General features: G+C 27.0%; 7 protein-coding genes across 7 annotated transcripts; 3 read left to right on the forward strand and 4 right to left on the reverse strand.

The window, feature by feature from the left end:
• Positions 1 to 17: 17 nt before the first annotated feature.
• Positions 18 to 4,243, forward strand: T551_01618 (cohesin subunit SMC1; the record flags this gene model as incomplete). The annotated part of the gene is made up of 12 exons (XM_018373881.1): positions 18 to 379; positions 426 to 549; positions 596 to 663; positions 706 to 874; positions 918 to 1,574; positions 1,618 to 2,215; positions 2,262 to 2,366; positions 2,413 to 2,552; positions 2,594 to 2,892; positions 2,940 to 3,665; positions 3,706 to 3,832; positions 3,875 to 4,243. 12 exons carry the CDS (start codon positions 18 to 20, stop codon positions 4,241 to 4,243), a joined length of 3,744 nt encoding a protein of 1,247 aa, XP_018230056.1.
• A 193-nt stretch (positions 4,244 to 4,436) lies between these two features.
• On the forward strand, positions 4,437 to 7,353 carry T551_01619 (protein transporter sec23-1). Its single transcript, XM_018373882.1, has 13 exons — positions 4,437 to 4,559; positions 4,608 to 4,772; positions 4,820 to 4,851; positions 4,898 to 5,160; positions 5,204 to 5,376; positions 5,419 to 5,563; positions 5,606 to 5,764; positions 5,807 to 6,046; positions 6,090 to 6,935; positions 6,980 to 7,016; positions 7,060 to 7,190; positions 7,238 to 7,260; positions 7,305 to 7,353. The coding sequence occupies exons 1-13, from the start codon at positions 4,507 to 4,509 to the stop codon at positions 7,327 to 7,329; spliced, it is 2,292 nt and encodes a 763-aa protein (XP_018230057.1). The 5' UTR covers positions 4,437 to 4,506; the 3' UTR covers positions 7,330 to 7,353.
• Positions 7,354 to 8,777: 1,424 nt separating this feature from the next.
• On the reverse strand, positions 8,778 to 9,109 carry T551_01620 (ribosomal 60S subunit protein L29; the record flags this gene model as incomplete). The annotated part of the gene is made up of 4 exons (XM_018373883.1): positions 8,778 to 8,855; positions 8,900 to 8,955; positions 9,003 to 9,039; positions 9,089 to 9,109. 4 exons carry the CDS (start codon positions 9,107 to 9,109, stop codon positions 8,778 to 8,780), a joined length of 192 nt encoding a protein of 63 aa, XP_018230058.1.
• A 266-nt stretch (positions 9,110 to 9,375) lies between these two features.
• Positions 9,376 to 10,148, forward strand: T551_01621 (peptide alpha-N-acetyltransferase complex B subunit NAT3; the record flags this gene model as incomplete). Its single annotated transcript, XM_018373884.1, has 6 exons — positions 9,376 to 9,428; positions 9,471 to 9,495; positions 9,540 to 9,645; positions 9,692 to 9,824; positions 9,871 to 10,013; positions 10,054 to 10,148. The coding sequence occupies 6 exons, from the start codon at positions 9,376 to 9,378 to the stop codon at positions 10,146 to 10,148; spliced, it is 555 nt and encodes a 184-aa protein (XP_018230059.1).
• Positions 10,149 to 10,198: 50 nt separating this feature from the next.
• Positions 10,199 to 10,831, reverse strand: T551_01622 (F1F0 ATP synthase subunit delta; the record flags this gene model as incomplete). The annotated part of the gene is made up of 4 exons (XM_018373885.1): positions 10,199 to 10,321; positions 10,367 to 10,455; positions 10,497 to 10,627; positions 10,680 to 10,831. The coding sequence occupies 4 exons, from the start codon at positions 10,829 to 10,831 to the stop codon at positions 10,199 to 10,201; spliced, it is 495 nt and encodes a 164-aa protein (XP_018230060.1).
• Positions 10,832 to 11,213: 382 nt separating this feature from the next.
• T551_01623 (60S ribosomal protein L12) lies at positions 11,214 to 12,021 on the reverse strand (the record flags this gene model as incomplete). The annotated part of the gene is made up of 7 exons (XM_018373886.1): positions 11,214 to 11,412; positions 11,456 to 11,492; positions 11,534 to 11,633; positions 11,680 to 11,727; positions 11,773 to 11,834; positions 11,886 to 11,922; positions 12,010 to 12,021. 7 exons carry the CDS (start codon positions 12,019 to 12,021, stop codon positions 11,214 to 11,216), a joined length of 495 nt encoding a protein of 164 aa, XP_018230061.1.
• A 476-nt stretch (positions 12,022 to 12,497) lies between these two features.
• On the reverse strand, positions 12,498 to 13,670 carry T551_01624 (serine/threonine-protein phosphatase PP1; the record flags this gene model as incomplete). The annotated part of the gene is made up of 5 exons (XM_018373887.1): positions 12,498 to 12,605; positions 12,651 to 12,937; positions 12,981 to 13,157; positions 13,205 to 13,446; positions 13,495 to 13,670. The coding sequence occupies 5 exons, from the start codon at positions 13,668 to 13,670 to the stop codon at positions 12,498 to 12,500; spliced, it is 990 nt and encodes a 329-aa protein (XP_018230062.1).
• Between the last annotated feature and the right edge of the window lie 379 nt (positions 13,671 to 14,049).

The raw sequence follows: 14,049 nt of genomic DNA on the forward strand, positions 1-14,049 counted from the left end.
AAGTATAAATATATATTATGGGAAGATTGGTACGACTTGAATTACAAAATTTCAAATCATATAAAGGACATCAAATAATAGGTCCATTTTATGATTTTACATCTATTATAGGACCAAATGGCTCAGGAAAAAATTTAAGTATTTATTTTTTTCATTTAATAACGTATACAGGAAAGTCAAATTTAATGGATGCTATATCATTTGTTTTAGGTCTTAAGTCATCTCAATTACGCTCATCTCACTTTATGGACCTCATTTATCGTGAAACTATATTAAACGAAAATAGCTTACAAAGAAAACCAGATATTGGAGTTAATGATGCATGGGTAATGCTCGTGTATGAAAATGATAACGGAAATTACATACAATACAAGAAAACGTACATTTTCTCAAATATATAAATTTTTCTAATTTATTGCAACCAGAATATCTCCGTCCGGAGTAACAGAGTGTCTGATTGATAATAAAGTAGTTACAGTTGCTGCTTATAATAAAGCTCTTGAAGCCCATAACATTCTTGTTAAAGCAAAAAACTTTTTAGTATTTCAGGTATAAAAAATATTTTTTCTTTTTAATTATATAATAATAAATCAAGGGTGATGTAGAGGCAATTGCATCTCAATCTCCAAAAGATTTAACTAGACTCATAGAACAAATAAGCGGGTATAATTGAATATTTAATATATATATGTCTAGAATTTCTAGATCATTAGAATATAAATCTGAATACGAAAAACTTAAAATAGAACAGGAGAGAGCAATAGATAATTCTACTTATGCCTTTCATAGAAAACGAGGAATTAATGCAGAGATTAAGCAATACAAAGAACAAAAAGCAGAAGCTGAAAATTATTCAGCAAAATTGGATGAAAGAGTATAATTTTATTGGTGATAGAAAATAAAATTAACTTTTCTAGGACGATGCAATTGCATTACATTTGTTATGGAAATTATTTCATTTAGAATGCAAAATAAACAGCAATAAAGAAGTTATTTTTCATAATATTTCTAAATCTGCAGAATTAAATAGAGAAAAGAAAAAATTTCAAGAAAATTTATATGAAACTAAAAAAATTCAAGCAAAAGTAATGAAAGATATTTTAAAACAAGAAAAATCTATTAGAGAAAAAGAAAAAGCATTAGAAGAACAACAACCAGCTCTTATAACGGCAGAAGAAAAAATAAATGGCGCAAACATGAGCATTAAAAAATATAGCTCTAGGATTAATGAAATAGAAAGGGATCAATCTAGACAATCAAATTACATTTTATCTTTTGAAAAAGACTTATCTATAGTAAAGAAAGCTCTTCAAAATTTTGAAGAGAAACAAGCAAAATTAGCAAAACAAAAAGGTGTTATTTTTAATGATTTCGACTTAGAAAAATATAAAAAATTAAAAACTAAAGTAAATAATGAAGCATCTATTCAAAAACAAGAATTGGAAAATCTACTTCGCCAGTATAAAATAGATTCTGAATCTACTAACATTCTTCAAGAAAAATTTAACCAATTAAAAAAACAAAAAGACATTCTTGAAGATGAAGTTTATTTACTCTCTATGCAAAAATCTGAAGTATTAAAATACATTTTCAAAACAATATTTTATATTTTACTAGATGAACGAAAAAGTAAACCAATTAATGCAAGATTTAAAAAGAGAAGAAAGTAATTTAGAAGTTGCTCATTCGTCTCGTATTCGAATAGCACAAAAAGAAGTAGAGCTTAATGAAAAATTACAAGAATGCCTTAATAAATTGCTTCAAATTAACGCAGACAAACGAGAATCAGAACGTGAACTAAAAACAAAAGATATTGTTAATACATTGAAGAGAATATTTCCAGGAGTTCGTGGACGCATTATAGACTTATACCAGCCTACTCAAAGAAAATATGAAATTGCAGTTGCTACTATTTGCGGAAAAAATATAAACTCTATTGTTGTTAACAACCAAAAAATTGCCAAGGAATGTATCGAATATCTTCATGATCAAAGATTAGGAGTTTTAACGTTTATACCATTAGATACATGTCAAGTCAAATCTATTGACCAAAAATTACGAAATATTCATCCTCAAGCACGTTTAGCAATCGACGTTATTAGTTATGAATCTTCTGTTGAAAGGGCTATACAATTTGCAATTGGAAATGCATTAATATGTGATGATTTTAATATTGCTAAAAATATTCGCTATAATAGGGATATAGAAGCCAAAAGTATATTTTTGTTTATTTTAATAAATTATATTAACGACATTTCTAGTTGTAACATTAGATGGAACAGCTCTTCATAAAGCAGGACTTATAACTGGAGGACAAAATCGTAATTTTAAACAAGAACAAAAATGGGATGAAAACGAAATCGAAGGTTTACAACAAAACATTTAATATAAAAATATATTTAATACTTTCAGCTCTTAAACAACTCCGCGATAATCTTATGAATCGTCTCCAAGATATACAGAAAGATAAAAAACGAAATATGACGGAAGAAATTGCAAGTTCAAATATTTCAGGATTAAAGCCACAGCTTGAATTTTCTAAAGAAAACTTGGTATCATATTTACTTATTTTCTCTCATAATAACTTTAGTAGAACATAATACAAAGAAATCTTAATGGAAAAAAAGAAGAAATAGAGCACATAAAAAGACAATTAAAAGAAATGCCCTCTAAACTTGAAAAAGATCAAAACTTGCTTAATGAAAATACAAAAAAAATATCAGAGCTTCAAAATAAAATAAACGATATAGAGGATAAAATTTTTCAAGACTTTTGTTCAAAAATAAAAGTAAAAAATATAAGAGAATATGAAAATAGTCATGGATCATGGGTTCAAGAAACAACAGAAAAAAGGATGAGTTTCTTGACACAGGAATCGAAATTAAACAATCAGTGAATTATATTATGAGAATAATTTTACCAATTCTAATTTTGTATAGGTTAACTTTTGAAAAACAAAGACTTGACGAAACATCTGAAAGAATCAAAAAACTACAAATGTTTATAAATAGAGATTCATTATTAATATTAGAACTCGAAAAAAAAAAAAAAGAAACTCAAGAAACCATAAACATTTTAAAAACTGAATTGCTACAAAAACGAGAAACTCATACAATTAAAAAAAAAGAACATGACAAAAAAGCACAAGTTGTTAATGAACTTTGCCAAGAAATAAATAAACTAACAAAGCAAACTGATTTGCTTTTTAAAATGAATTCTGAAGCAGAATCTGAAATTGAAAGAATATCATCTGAACGATATGCAATTTTTAAACGCTGTAAACTTGAAGAAATTAATATTCCTCTTATTTCGGGAAACCTTAATGATATTCCAATTGATGAATCAATAATGCAAAATCATATAAATACAAAAAGTGAGGAAGTCAATGAATCAAATATCATAGTTTCTGATTGGAAAATTGAAATTGATTATAGCTCATTAGACAAAAGTCTTAAAGAGAACGGATCTATAGATATAGAAAATCGTTTATTTGAAAAAATATCAGAACTAACATCTGAAATAGAAAAAATTGCTCCTAATATGAAAGCTATTGAACGTTTAGAAGGTGTAGAAAGCAAATTGCACGACACTGAAAAAGATTTTGATAAAGCACGTAAAGAAGCTAAACAAGCGAGAGATAATTTTAATGCAATAAAGCGGAAAAGGTATTTTTTTAAATTAAAATAAAATAAATCTAAAAAATAGATATTCATTATTTTACAAAGCATATACACATATATCAGAACAAATAGATCAAATATATAAAGATCTAACTAAAAGTAAATCATTTCCTTTGGGTGGAACAGCTTATCTAAGCTTAGAAGATACCGAGGTAATTAAATCATAAAAATAAAATAAAATTAATATAATAAAGGAGCCTTATCTAAACGGTGTTAAATATCATGCAATGCCTCCAATGAAACGATTTAGAGATATGGAACAATTATCAGGAGGCGAGAAAACTATAGCAGCATTAGCATTACTATTTGCAATTCATTCTTATAAACCATCACCATTTTTCGTATTAGATGAGGTTGATGCAGCATTAGACAATGCAAATGTAACCAAAATTGCAAACTACATACGTCAGCATGCAGGCAATGGGTTTCAGTTTATTGTTATTAGCTTAAAAAATGGTCTTTTTCATCAATCAGAAGCATTACTAGGAATTTATAGAGAGCATGCTTCTAATAGCTCAAGGTCTTTGACATTAAATGTTTTATTTCATTCTTTTATTTTTTAATATCTAACTTTTTTAGTTACAAAATTATAATGAATAATAGCATTTTTAAATATATTCTAAAGTCATACAAAGTGTTTGTATTTTCAATAATTTTTATTTAAAAATTTATATATTAATATATTAAATATACTATTTTTCAACCACTCTAGGGTTCAACCCGTACCATTAAGAATAAACGTTAACGCTAAGAAAACATAATTTCAAGGCAATTAAAGTGTTCAAAATAAAAAACATTTATAAATCTATTATTCCATACGGTAGATATGGAAACACATACTATGAATTATGAAGAAATTGAAGAAACCGAAGGAATTCGGTAAATCAATCTTTTTAATTTTAAAATATTATTAACTTTAATACTAAGTTTTTCATGGAACGTTTTCCCATCAACTCGTATAGAAAACTCAAAAATGGTAGTTCCTATTGCTGCATTGTATATGCCATTAATTGAACGTCCTGGCTTACCTCCAGTACAATACGAACCAGTATCCTGTAAAGCACCATGTCGAGCAATTTTGAATCCTTATTGGTTGGTAATTTCTTTATTTCTTAAAAAACTAATATTTTCACATATAGTCAAGTTGATATGCGCGGAAGAATTTGGATTTGTAGCCTTTTATTATAAGCAAAAATGTAACATTAAAGTATACTTAGGTCCATTCTGTTTAACTCGAAATCAACTCCCTCCCATGTATAAAGATATTTCTCCTCAAAGTCTTCCAATGGAACTATTACCAAAATATACGACTATAGAATATATTTTATCACGACCATCTCAAACACCTCCTGTATTTTTATTCGTCGTTGATACATGTCTTGAAGAAGATAATTTACAAGCTCTAAAAGATGCTCTCATTGTAAGCTTTAGTCTTCTTCCACATGACTCTTTAGTTGGTTTGATTACATATGGAACTATGGTTCACAATCCACTAATTAGAAATATCAAATTAATAATACTAGACTAATGTTTATGAACTCGGTTATTCTGAGTGCACAAAATATTATGTATTTCAGGGAACAAAAGATTATACTACAAAACAAGTTCAAGAATTATTAGGGTTAATGGGAACATCTTTACGACCTCAACAACCTGGTCCAAGAAGAACACAATCTAATTATGGAGCAACAGCTAGGTATAATTATCATTAATATATTGTCCTTTCTTAGTATGTTAGATTCTTATTGCCAATTAATATTTGTGAGTTTCGACTAACTAGTATACTTGAATCATTACAACAAGATCCATGGCCTGTAGCAAATGATAAACGTCCAGAAAGATGTACAGGCGTTGCTATAAGTATTGCTGTAAGCTTGATGGAGGTTCAAAAATAATATTATAAACACTTCTCTTATTTAATATAGAACGTATTTCCAAATACTGGAGGGCGCATTATGTTATTTTCAGGAGGACCAAGTACACAAGGCCCAGGAATGGTTGTTGGTACTGAATTACGTGAATCAATTAGATCCCATCATGATATAGAAAGAAATAATATAAAATATTATAAAAAAGCGTCTAGAGTAAATAATTTCAATCAATTATTGATTTTTTAATGTCTTTAGTTTTACGAACTCTTAGCTAAAAAAGCATCAACAAACGGACATATTATAGATATTTTTGCAGGATGTCTTGATCAAATTGGAATGTTAGAGATGAAATCTCTAACAAATTTTACAGGAGGACATATGATTCTTTCTGATGCCTTTTCTTCTTCTATTTTTAAACAAAGTTTCCAAAGAGTTTTCAATACTGATGCCCAAGGATCTTTACAAATGGCCTTTAATGCATCTATGGAAATATTAGTATTTTTCATAACATTTTTTAATTTTTTCTTATTATTTTCAGACTACAAAAGAACTAAAAATATCTGGATTAATTGGTCATGCAGTTTCACTTAATAAAAAGTCAGTGTCTATCGGAGAAACTGAAATAGGTATTGGAAATACATGTTCATGGAAAATGTGTGGAATTTTACCCAAATCAGCATATGCAGCATATTTTGAAATATCAGACCAAGATAAACAACAAACCCAAATGAGTCAAAGAGGGCTTATTCAATTTATTACTCATTATCAACACTCATCAGGAACTTTTAGACTTCGTGTAACAACTGCAGCTCGTTCTTTTGCAGATAGCACTAGTCCTCTTATACCTCAATCATTTGACCAGGAAACTGCTGCTGTTATTATAGCACGAATAGCAGTATATAAAGCTGAAATAGATGATGGTCCTGATGTCCTTAGATGGGCTGACAGAATGCTTATCCGGCTTTGTCAAAAATTTGCAGATTATAGAAAAGATGACCCATCATCTTTTCGCCTTTCACAGAATTTTAGTCTTTATCCACAATTTATGTTTCATCTTCGACGAAGTCAATTTTTACAAGTATTTAATAACTCTCCAGATGAAACAGCCTTTTATCGTCATGTTTTGAATCACGAAGATGTTAATAATTCTTTAATTATGATACAACCTACTTTAATATCATTCTCATTTGACCAAGAACCGCAACCAGTATTGCTTGATTCTATTTCTATCAAACCAGATGTTATTTTGCTTCTTGATACATATTTTCATGTTTTAATTTGGCATGGAGAAATAATTGCATCATGGAGAAAAACAGGATATCAGAATCAAGAAGGATATCAAAATTTCAAAGAATTATTAGAAGCTCCACGCCATGAGATTGCTGTACTATCTAATAAACTTTTTATACATTAACTTATTTTATATAGGAACTTTTGATTGAAAGATTTCCAATACCAAGATATAGTATAATTTAGTATATTCCTCTAATCTTTTCTAACTTTAAAAGTTGTTTGTGATCAAGGAGGAAGTCAAGCTCGGTTTTTACTTTCAAGGATTAACCCATCAGCAACTCACGCAACAGGCAGTTATGGCACGCCTTCTGCACAAGCTGTTTTTACCGATGATGTTTCTCTTCAGGTATATTTTTAGTATTTTTTTAGATTAAAAATTTAATATAAATATAGACATTTATGGATCATCTTAAAAAGTTAGTCCATCATAAAAATTAAAATTTAAATTAACTAAATTTAGATTGGCTGTCACAGGTGGCCAGTAAAACAGGATAACATATTAGGTGAACAATTATTATATATAAAGGTCGAAATTCTAAAATATTATGAATAATAAATGTATTTTTTTAATTTTTATTACATAAGAAATTTTAATCCTATTAGTATATATATTACTTCTAATTATTTTTATTTTAAAATTCACAAAAAAATGATTTAATTTTTAAACAGTTTTATGTTTCGAATATTTTATAAAACATAGTTCATGAAACTTAACATTTTGAAAATCTTTTGTAAAAAATTATAATTTTTTTTTTAATAAAACATAAGAACAAAGTTAAAACATTTAACTCTTATTACATTTTTTATTTTATAAATATTATTCTAAATTTAAATTTACTATTAATAAAAATTTATTGAAATTTCATGTATAAAATACTATAAATTATTATTATAAACTTATAATATTTTAATCAAAATGTTTAGAAAAATAAAACAATTTTTAACATTTATATATTTATAACTAATATTAGCAATTAACAAAAATAAAACATTTTTACATTTTGAATAATTTTAAATAATTATAAAAACATTTTTATAAAAAATTAAATTCTAAGAAATAAAATAAAAAAATAACATAACATAATATTTATTTAATATTATTTTAAATTTAAAATTCATCTTTTTATAAATAATTCAACCCTAAAAGTTATTCAATCTATAATCTATATTTAAAATAACATTTATAATATAACGACCAAAAAATTTTAACTTTTTAAAACACATATAAACAAAAATTTAATCAACGCAATACTTTCCTAAAATTAATATGTCAAAAAATATTTAATATATAAAATTTTATAAATTAAAATTTATTGACCCTTAAACTAAACCCAAAACTAATATAAATAAAACTATAAGTTATATAAACTATGAAAGATATTTAATTCTTAATATTTTAAACATAATTCTCAATGATTCAAGGAAAAACTTAATCATTAAAACACAAAGAGTAAAAAAACAGTTTATATATTTTCATGACACTTTATCAAAAAAACATAATTTTATTATTAAAACCGAAAAAACAAATCAATTATTAATAAAATTTAGATTTAAATTCAAAATTTAACTTAATATTTTAAAAACAATCTTACATATTATTAAAGCTGAATTATATAACATATTTAAAATAGATTATAACAACTAAAAACATATATAAATGTAACTCTTAAAAAGTACCCATTTATCCTCACAATTATACTTATGAAGAATATTAGGATTCGAGACTTTTTTTTGCACAATTATTTCCTTCAGCAATTTGGAAAATATATATTCCATAGCTGTACACACATCTTGTGCTAAACATCAATTTAACAAAACACAATAAAAGACATTATAAAAAAAATAAGAGAAAGTTTAAAAAAATATTATTATTGAACTTTATATACTCAAGAAAAGCCATTATGAGTACCATAACCACATCCCAAAAACCATATTAAATAATTTTCGATTCTCTTTTTTCTTTCAATACCCTTTGCGTTCCACGCATAGCATATTTACAATTTAATCGAAACTTCAAATACTTTAAGAATAAATCTTAAAAAATATAAGACTTACCTTTAAATCCAAATGTTTCATTGATAAATACCGATGAACTTTTGGTCGATGGATACCTAAATATCATTAATTTATTATTTCTTAACATTATATCTAAATCAACCATTTTTATGCGCTTTTTTGTTTTGGTTATGATTTGTCTAATAAAAAGGTTATTGGAATCCAAATAAAACCTATAAAAAAACTTACATGATTTTTTGATTTTGCCATCCTTTTAATTCAACAATATTTTAAATGAACATTTTTCAAATAATCGATAGCTTAAAATATCACAAAAACGGTCACAAAAATAATATTAACAATTTTTTCAAATTCACTTTAGCAAATCTGATAACATTTTCAAAACTATTAAACTTCAAATTTCCCTTTTTAAAATTTAATAACTAGAAATTTCATTATGTGTTTTAACTTTTAGATATTAACACATTAAACCTCAAAAAAATAAACATAATTATAAAAGTTTATAAGAGTTAAGAATGAGTGAAATTCGCCGTTTTAGAGCAACAGACATGTTCTTATTTAATAATATGTATTTATAGTTTTTTTCTTTATAAAAAAATGACTGGTTTAGAAATCTTGATATTTTAACAGAAACAGTAAATATAATACCAATATCAGAACTTTTCTAAAAAAAATAAAGTATGACATTTCATTTTACCTTTCGTATCTAGCACAATGGCCTGATTTGTTTTTGGTTCAAGAATTATCTTTATTCGGAGACAAAGAATCAAAATTAATGGGATATGGTATAAAATACAACAAAACAAAATATACTTAACAAAAATTAAATAGTGATGGGAAAAGTAGAAGGGGTAGGAAAGCAGTGGCATGGGCATGTTACAGCTTTATCTGTTGCTTTAGAATATCGTCGACTTGGTATTGCCCGAAATCTTATGAAACTACTTGAGGACGTAAGCGAAAACATGTATAAATCTTGCCAAAAAATTAATATAAATAACTTATTTTTTCAGGCATAATGGATATTTCATGGATTTGTTTGTACGACTTAGCAACCTTGCTGCGATCAATATGTATAAATCTTTTGGATATTCAGTTTTTCGTAGAGTAATAAAATATTATAATAAAAGCAAAGGAAATGATGAAGATGCTCTAGGTAAATATCTCTCTTAAAAAATACTATATTAATATTATAGATATGCGAAAACCACTTCGACGAGATAAATTAAAAGAAAGTATAAGAGAAGATGGAGATAAAATACTCGTATTACCAGAAGATATCTATTTCTAACTATCAGTCTAATAATATTAATATTGAAATACATCAGTATAACACTCAATCTATTTTAAAGATTCTCGTAAACTTTCTAGTACTTCTATTTGAATTTTTGCTTCAGCAATATCTTCTTCACTTCCATTTCCAGAAACAATCTTTTGAGCCTCTTGAAGTTTCTCAGATACCGTCTAAAGAATATTTACCATTAAATATAAAAAGCTAATAATACTTACTTCCAAACTAAAGTCATCTAATGAATAAGCCTCAATAGCATTAATACATAAACTAGACCCAGGCTGCACAATAGCAAAACCGCCAGAAACTAAAAAAAGAATTAAAAAACAACTATAAATACAAAATTACCAAAAAATTTATTAGATATGCCATTTTCTTCAATTACATCAACAATACCAGGTCGAAGTTGTTCAATGGAAGGAACATGTAATGCAAGAATACCCATATTCCCAGATGTCGCAGGTATATTCACCTGTGTTCTATAAACATTATTATTCTAATTAACCTAAAAACCTAAGTATGTATTCGTACACATTTTGAGCATTATAAAGAACATTATGCGGAAGAGAAAACGTCAAACAAATTTTGTCCGTTGAAACTTCTTTAGCATACCCTCTAGATGAAAAACGAAGAAAACCTCTTGTATGTAAAAACTGTCTTACTGATGTTCGGATTAAGCTCATTTTTCACTTTTATGAATTTTAATTCTAAAAAATACTTCGTACAAAGACTAAAAATATAAAAAAATGTGTTTTTTAAATTATAATTATCTTTACATAAATCTTAAAAAATAAAATATAATGAAAAACATGTTTTTCTAAAATAAGTTCCTGAATATAGAGATAGCTTCAGAACTGGTAAATGAAAACAAAATTAATCTTGTTTGCACTTAAATTAGAACAATTTATATAAACAAAGTGTTCCAGAGTGTTAGCAAACACCAGGAGGAGAAAAGCAAAAAAATAGAAATACGATCTCAAAATACTTAATTATAATATACAAAAGCACTAAATCATCTATTCCAAAGGGACTAGAATTAAAAATTAGCAAATACCTCAAAAAAAACTAAACAGTACTACTAATATGACAAGAATCGATTTCATCAATAACTTCCTTAGGATTCCTACCGTCTACAAAGCATCCAATACTAAATGCAGTCCCAAGAACCTCTTTAACTGTCCCACAAAGATTTTTAGAAAAACTCTTAAATCGCATTTGACGCGCAATCTCAATGATATCGTCTAAAGAAAGATTCCCTGCATGCCTTTAAATAAGACACATATTCCCAAAAATACAGAAAAACTTACTTAATATTTTTTTCTTTCTTACGGTCACGTGGAGGCTCTAAAAAATATAAAAAACAACCCAAAAAGAAAAAAGAGTACCTTTCAATGCTTTAATAATAAGAGCAGATGCAGAAGGAACAATTTCTATTTCTGCTTGTCGATTTTGAATAGTCAATTTAACAGTAACCCTCAATCCTTTCTAGAAAGTATCAACTATAATCAACACAAAAATACAAAACATATACCCAACCACTAGTCACCTTAGCAATATCTTCCCCTACTTTTTTAGGTGACTATACTAATTAATCATATTATATTTCCAAAACCATCATTCATACTAAACCGAGAGGCCCAATTTTTGGAGCAAGAGTAGACGAGGCACCTATTTCACCACCAACAACTAAGAAACTTCTATTAATTTCTCCATTTTTACAAAACGAATAGAATTTACCTCTCAAATAAATAACTTTAATTTCATTAGGATCAATCTATATTAATAACTGTCAGGTCAAAATCCAAAAAAAAACACAAAAGATCAAAGATCTTTAAAAATAACACAATAAAACATTTCGTACCTTTGGCGCCATCCTAATCTTAAGAAATCAAAAAACTTTAACAAATTTACAAGTGATTAACGATTATCGGATAATTACTGTGACCTTTTCCGAATAAACCCTAAGAATATATTCCAAAAGATTAAACATAATATATTCTAATATTACTAAAATATAACATAAAAAAAAAATATTCAAATTAGTTTTATTAAACGAAAACAATAGAAAAAAAGAGTGTAAAATAATAATATTTTAATACATGAAAATTGGATAAAATAAAGGATAAATATAAGAACGATAAGAAAATAAATGAAATTTTGAAAGGTTACAAAAAGGAAGCTTCCAGTTTTTTTTTAAATCAGGTAATATCAAGAAACATATTCTTAGCCATATCCAGCTACTTTTCCCTTATCCCAAATATAATACTCACGCTTCAAGATAAAGCTTACGTCTATTTTTCACTATATATAAAAAACCTGATATTCTGTACGAACAACAAATAATAATATTCAAGCTTTTCCGCCCTTATTTTTCTGTTTTCGTGGAGGTGTCACTGGACGTCCACTTCCCATACCTCCATATAAATACTTTTGTTTCTTCTCTGCTGGTTTAAGAATCTAATAATCTTAATATTAAACAATTTATATCAAAATACAACATACTTGAAAACTGCAAAGTAAGCTTTCATCTACACTCATCATAGCACCTGCATTATCAAATTCTCCGCAATAATTAGGTGCACTAAACAATGTAACAAGCTGGCGTTTAGAAAAAAATTCATAACCATCTTCAACTACTTGGTGTGCTCGACATATAAGATCCATATCATGTTTTTGAAGAAAACGTGATACAACGTCAGGTCCAAATGTAAATGAAACACCTCGATCATTCTCACTCCACCCCGTTATATCTTTATCAGGATCAGACCACAAAAGATCACATAAAAGACCTAATATAAAATTACAAAAACTCATATATAATTAAATAATTACCAGTATCCGGAACATCAGTCGGTCGCATCACTCTACGAATTTGTTCCATAGATGTAAGATCAGGAGAAAGACCTCCATGCATAGTAAATATTTTTTCATCAATAATAGCAGCAATAGGAAGACAATTAAAACAATCAGTAAATGTCTTCCATAATTTTATATTATATCTTCTTTTACCTAAAGAATATTAATACACAGAAACATAAATAATCAAAATTAAATACATTCATCATAAAACCCGTAGATACGATTAATACTTGCACATTCATGGTTCCCTCTAAGTATAAAAAAATTCTCAGGGTACTTTATTTTATATGCCAACAAAAGACATATAGTTTCAAGAGACTGTTTTCCACGATCTACATAGTCCCCAAGGAAAAGGTAATTAGCTTCTGGAGGAAAACCTCCATATTCAAAAAGCCGTAAAAGGTCGTAATATTGACCATGAATATCTCCACATATTTTTCTAAAAACTATAAATCCTAAAAAAACACGAAATAAAAATACAACATACATAGGAGCTTCAAGTTCTAAAAGGATTGGCTGATTAACAAAAATTTCACGTGCTTTAATACAAAGAAATCGAATTTCACATTCAGCTAATTGAACCTGTCTACCAGGACGGCTTCCGCGAACCTCCAAAAGCCTTTCTATAACGGAATCGAGATCAATTTCATGCTGATCAGCCATTGAATCACAAGTCTAAGTTATTTTTCACTAAAGAAAAACTTAACAATAGACAAATCAATATATCCTAATAATAATAATTAATCACGTTTCACATATATTTTTATGAAAAAAGCATCCTGCATAAATGCCTTTTATTAATCCAAATGCCAGTTTTTTCTCTTAATTTTATCATTTTCAACATACCTTAGTTTAAATTTTCTAAATCTAATTTTTATAAAAAAAAAATCACTGCAAAACAAATTGTTATATACCAACGCAACTATGCGGAAAAAAGTGCTTAAAATATCATTATTAACTTTCATCTTATATATTCTCTACAATAGTTTACCTTCGTTTTCCCTTAGACCTTCTCAAATACTTTTTTTATGTAGACTATTTA

Source organism: Pneumocystis jirovecii (genome assembly GCF_001477535.1).
Source record: "Pneumocystis jirovecii RU7 chromosome Unknown supercont1.6, whole genome shotgun sequence".
Taxonomy (NCBI): Eukaryota; Fungi; Ascomycota; class Pneumocystomycetes; order Pneumocystales; family Pneumocystaceae; genus Pneumocystis; species Pneumocystis jirovecii.